This window comes from Martes martes, assembly GCF_963455335.1.
Source record: "Martes martes genome assembly, chromosome: 4".
In the NCBI taxonomy this organism is placed as follows: Eukaryota; Metazoa; Chordata; class Mammalia; order Carnivora; family Mustelidae; genus Martes; species Martes martes.
Genome location: NC_137891.1, coordinates 84997634 through 85003643, shown reverse-complemented (window position 1 = coordinate 85003643; position 6010 = coordinate 84997634). Strand labels below are relative to the sequence as shown.

Here is a 6010-nt window from a genome sequence, read left to right as displayed (position 1 = left end):
AGGGCCTAGGAATGCCCTACCAATAATCCTGACATCTCTGGTTTCCACTTATCACTGATTACTGTTGATGGGGACAATAGCAATAATGATAAGAATAGAAGGACTAACGGTTACTGGACACTTCCTATATGCCAGGTCCAGAGCTAGGGACTTTATAAAAATTATCTCAAGGACTCTTCATATAACCCTATGAGATGGACACTGTTATTATCCTCATTTTATGGATGAGTATATAGGTTCACAGAGGTTCACACAGCTAGTAAGTAACAGAGTTGTAAGCCCAGGCAACATCTTTGTTTATCTTTGAGAATTTTCTTTGTTGTGTCTTTACTGAGTTTTCCCCTTGGCCAAAGACATTTTTTCAAACTCAGAGATGTGTTCCAAATATCAGTGGAAATAATTTTAATAAATTTAATTTCATTTTAAGTAAATCATGTTCTGAAACTTGAATCTATTTTTAAATCTAGGTGTGTATTAGTTTCTCGTTGCTGGTATAACAAATTGCCATAAACTTAGTGGCTTAAAACAACTCAAATGTATTCTCTTCTGTAGTTCAAAAGTCCAATATGGGTCTTTACCAGGCTAACATTAAGGCATTGGCAGAGCTATGTTCCTTCTAGAAGCTCTAGGGGAGAACATATTTCATCACTGTTTCCAGCTTCTAGAAGTTTCCCAAACTCCTTAGCCCATGGTCATTTTCAAAGTACATCACTCCAACCTCTGCTTTGCTTGTCACATATCCTTTCTCTCACACTGATCTTCTTGCCTCCCTCTTAAAAGTACCCTAGGATTACACTGGGCCCACCTGGATAATCCAAGATAATGTCCCTGTCTCAATATCCTTAACCTAATCATATCTGCAGTCTTTTTTGCTGTGTAAAGTAACCTATTCATGGGCTCTGGTGATTTGGACATGGCCACCTTTGAGGGGCCCATGTCCCCTCATTCCTCTTTTTATTACAGTGTGCATCTGGATAATAGTGAGTAATGAAAAGAAGACAAATAATGAAATTACCATCCCAATATAATATTCCAAAATCAGCATGGAATGAATGGGAGTACTACTCAGTAGAAACTCCCTACAGGGTGGTTCCAAGGCCAGGGTCTGGCAGTGAAAATGTTGATCTACAAAGAACCACAGAGAAAGGCAGACAGCAGATATTTTTAGGGCCATTCAGGTCTGTCTAGGCTGGAGATATTCAGATGACCTGATGGGCACATCTAGTTTTGTTCACCATCAAAACCTGAGAGCAGGGACGCCTGGGTGGCTCAGTTGGTTAAGCAGCTGCCTTCGGCTCAGGTCATGATCCCAGCGTCCTGGGATCGAGTCCCACATCGGGCTCCTTGCTCGGCAGGGAGCCTGCTTCTCCCTCTGCCTCTGCCTGCCACTCTGTCTACTTGTGCTCACTCTCACTCCTCTCTTTCTCTGACAAATAAATTAAAAAAATAGATATAAAAAAAAAAACAACCAAAAAAAAAAAAAAACCTGAGAGCATTATGCAATCCTACCTCACCAGACACCTCCATATTTTGACTCAATTTCTCTGAGGAGTTTTCCTACAGGAAGAGAATATACCCATCAGGCCAATATTTAACACTCAAATTTTTTTGGTAAATTGATGTCATCAGTCTTTTGGGAGTTAGTTACAGTGACTCAGCATCGCCAGGATTGGTAAACTCAGAGGCATGAACAAAGTTGGATTTCTGGCCCAAGGAAAGGCCATCAAGGTATACTGCTCTAGGGAGGGCTCTTGAGTCCCCATAGCTGGCTGAGCCCTCATAATGCTGGACACTGCCTTTCAGATGTAGGTACTCAATTCCTGATTACTGAGAGCAGTAGCAGTAAGAATTACTTCCAACTTTACTAAACATGAGTTAAGACAAAGATTCACCATGTTTATTCTGATTTATACCCCAAATTCAATAACCATGTTTAACAAGCAAATTATGTAAAATAAAGCTTGCTAGAAAAAAAATCACAAGAAGAGATAAAATATATAAGAGACAGGGTGCTGTGATAGAGGACTGATAACAGGATCTGAATTCCAGCTCTGCCTCTAAGTCTTTGTGTGATCTGGGACAAGACTCTTCTCATCTATGAGCCTCAGTTTCCTTATTTGTAAAATAAGGAGCATGGTCAAAATCAGTGATTCTCACCTTATTGTATATTAGAACCACCCAGTGAAATTTTGGAGACTGTCAATGCCCATCCCTCACTGGAATTGAGAACCATTGTGTCTGAATGATGGCCAAGGTCCTTTACACATCTGTTCTATCATTCCATGAAGTTTCTGGGATTTGCCAATGAAAATCTGGATTTGAATTTGTTGAAGACACCCATCCTTCTCATTGAATAGCAAATTCAACTGAACAAGGAAATGAAAATTGAGTGTTCACTGGAATGAACTGAACTGAATTCAACTGAACAAGGAAATGGAAATTGAAAATTGAGCATTAACCTAGATCCCTTAGGGGTTTCTGCAATCAAAGACCTTACTGTGTGCCAGTTAGGTGACCAAATAATTATAAGTAAGGAGGTACGATACATACATTGTTCCCTTCAAAATTTATCATACCCATGTATTAAATGGATAATTTCTTTAACTTCTATTGGGCTTCTTTTTCCAGAAATTCAGAGCCTGTGTTATGCGTCCTTTCCTGTATTTCTCAGTGAGAGGGCAAGATTTGGATCCTCTGATGCACAAAACTCTAGCAGCCAAAGCAAGCTTCCTGGCTCCCCACTTGGTAGGCTTTATCTAAACCCACCTGCCCACTTTTTGCTGCCATTTGGAAGTCGGACAACATCACATTTCACTTTTAATATTCATTGAGTGATTACTGTGTACCAGACACTATTCCAAGAGTTTTATGGATGTTAACTCATTTAATCTGCAAAAGATTCTATGAGATAAACGCTATTACTTTTCCCATATCACAGATGAAGACAATGAAAGAACTAATGCTACTTGTCAAACATAATACAGCTCGTAAATAGGGAGATGAGATTCAAACTACAGAGTGGTTCTCATGCTCTTAACCACTTACAAATGAGTTCAGTGCCTTCCAGAAAGTGTTCTATAGCTACTAAAAATAATGCTTACAAAGAATGAATAGCAACAGGGGAAATGTTTTTGTTTAAATCTTAAGTGCAAAGTTAGTAAGGTAAACTCTTACAGACAATACTATGATAAAGATTGTGTAAAGTCAAAACAAAACACAAATCACTAAAAAGCTACATGCAGTAAAGAAAAAAAAAGACTAGAAAAAAATAAAATGGAGGCTGTAAGGAAAACAACAAAATATTAAGAATGCTCAGAAGGTGCTATTATAAATGCATTTAAAATTTTTCCTATCTGTATTTTTTCATAATGATCAGGCTTTCTTAAAATCTCATCCCACAGGGGCACCTGGGTGGCTCAGTGGGTTAAAGCCTCTGCCTTCGGCTCAGGTCATGATCCCAGAGTCCTGGGATCAAGCCCCGCATCGGGCTCTCTGCTCAGCCGGGAGCCTGCTTCCCTTCCTCTCTCTGCCTGCCTCTCTGTCTACTTGTAATCTCTGTCTGTCAAATAAATAAAAATCTTTAAAAAAAAAAATCTCATCCCACAGTGGCAAGTAAGTACCATGAACTTTTTTAAAAAGAAAACATTAGGGCTTAACTCTAATATTTTCTAAGGGATGACCAGAACTGTTGCCTTGCTTCTGGCAACTTCCTTGGTTCTAGTTCCACTGCTCCACCCTCAGCATATGCCTGGTCCTTTCTACCTCACCTTGGACTGACCAAGAATGCCTTCTTTAGAACCATATGTGTAAAGAAAACACATTGCTAGAATTCCTCTCTCCTTTCAAGGGGATCATTAGTGCTGAATCAGTGTTATTTGTGAGTTCTCTTGGTATATCAAGTTCAGGCAAGGAGAAAAGTCAAACCACCCACACTGTCTGTATTAGATCTACTAAAATAACATCATTGAGATATCAAGCATTCTTAGTCTGGGTTATGGCATCTTCTAAGAATGAAAAAGTCACATTAGATCATTGGCTTGTGCCTGGCATTTTATTTTGGATCTCTAATCTCATTCTAAAAGAAGCCATTTGATTTCCATCTTGGGTATTTTTCTTTGGATTTCCAAACCAAAGAGAGGAGAGATCTTCTCTCCATCCCTGAAGTCTAGAACACCACTGACCCGGCTGAGGAAACAGGGAGCATAGCAAAGCTGTCTGTGGTGCTAACAGGCAATGTGTGCAATCCACAAAACACCATCACTATCCTGGTGGCCTGCAATTCTCCGGGGACCTTCCTGACAGGCTAATACTTGACATGCTTATGGAGGGAGGACTTGGGTCCCTAGGATGTGAGGAAAGGGTAGTCACAGGTGTCCCTTGTGAAAGATGCTGTTTGTATTCCACACATGGCCCACACCTCCTGATACCAGGTCAGAGCTGAACCTGTATAAAAGTCAGAAGCTTCTAGGAGCACCTCAGTCCACCTACAACCTGGGTGATCTGCTCCGGTGCCTGAACCAGGTAAAGTGCATCTTGAGGACCAGGAGGGACTCTTGATGTTGGTGTTTCAAGCAGAGATTAACCCTATGGGGGCTGAGAAGATTTTTTTTTTTAAGAGACAGAGGTAGGGAGGGGAAGAGGGAGAATCTTAGGAAGAGGGAATCTTTTTTTAAACATTTTATTTATTTATGAAAGAGAGAGAGAGAGAGGAAGTGGGGGGAAGGGCAAGCTCCCCACTGAACAGGGAGCTGGACATGGGACTCTATCTCAGAACCCTGGGATCATGACCTGAGCTGAAGGCAGACGCTTAACTGACTGAGCCACCTGGGTGCTCTGGGAGAGAAAGAATCTTAAGCAGGCTCCACACCCAGTGCAGAGTCTGATGTGGGGCTCAATCTCACAACCCTGAGATCATGACCTGACCTGAAAGCAACCTGAGCTGAAATCAAGAGTCAGACATTTGGACACTTAACTGAGCCAGTGAGACACCCCAGGCTGAGGGAAATCCTAAGAAAGAGACAGCATAAAAAATGATTTGAATGGGATAATTCTGCTGGAGGGTGAGCCTGTGAGGTAGGAGAAGGGAAAGAAGGGTGGGTGTCTTTTTAAAACCAAAAGGAATTCATTTGAAATTATGGAGTTCCTCGGTTGAAACCTTTTGTATATTTCTTGTAACTGATTTTGGGAGATTGGGTTTAAAAATCTGATCATCATAAATATGGAATCTCATGAATTCATAGTTCAATTTTAAATGTAGAGAAGTTACCTTGGGCTGGCTGAACTTAAATGCTGTTTCATTTTTCAGCTTCATTCAGTTCCTGTTGAGATGTCCTGCCAGCAAAGCCAGCAACAGTGCCAGCCCCCTCCCAAGTGCCCCTCCAAGGGTACTTCTAAGTGTCCTCCCAAGTGTCCCCCAAAATGTCCCCCTAAGTGCCCAGCCCCCTGCCCACCCCCAGTCTCCTGCTGTGGCTCCAGCTCTGGGGGAGGGAGCTGCTGCAGCTCTGGGGGTTGCGGCTGCTGCCTGAGCCACCACAGGCCCCGCCGATCTCTTCGACGCCGACACCAGAGCTCTGGCTGCTGTGGCAGTGGTGGTGGCCATTCTGGAGGCTCCAGCTGCTGCAGTAGCTCTGGGAACTCCAGCTGCTCTTCTGGGGCCTCTGGATGTTGCAGCAGCTCTGGGGGCTCCAGTTGCTCTTCTGGGGGCTCTGGATGCTGCAGCAGCTCTGGGGGCTCTGGCTGCTGCTGATCTGGGCCATGAAGAGCACTGACGAGCAGCACTGGAGGAGCCAATGTGCCAAAGACCCGCCCAGCCCGAGAATTCTCTTTTCCCCATTTGGAAGAACAGAAGAGAATGGAAGAGCCTCTGAAATGCTTTGAGTTTCCCTCTTCCTCCCACCCATGTCCATTCCATTGTGAGGTCTAGAGGTTTAACCTGTGACAGTCACTAGCCTGATTCCCTCTCAGACATAGATCTTTGGAGGACTTGTTGGAGTTTAGTTATGAAGCTGCT

At 42.7% G+C, this 6010-nt stretch overlaps 1 protein-coding gene across 1 annotated transcript; it reads left to right on the top strand.

Moving 5' to 3' along the window:
- Nucleotides 1-5326: 5326 nt before the first annotated feature.
- LCE5A (late cornified envelope 5A) lies at nucleotides 5327-5746 on the top strand (the record flags this gene model as incomplete). The annotated part of the gene is made up of 1 exon (XM_080801312.1): nucleotides 5327-5746. One exon carries the CDS (start codon nucleotides 5327-5329, stop codon nucleotides 5744-5746), a length of 420 nt encoding a protein of 139 aa, XP_080657438.1.
- Nucleotides 5747-6010: the final 264 nt, after the last annotated feature.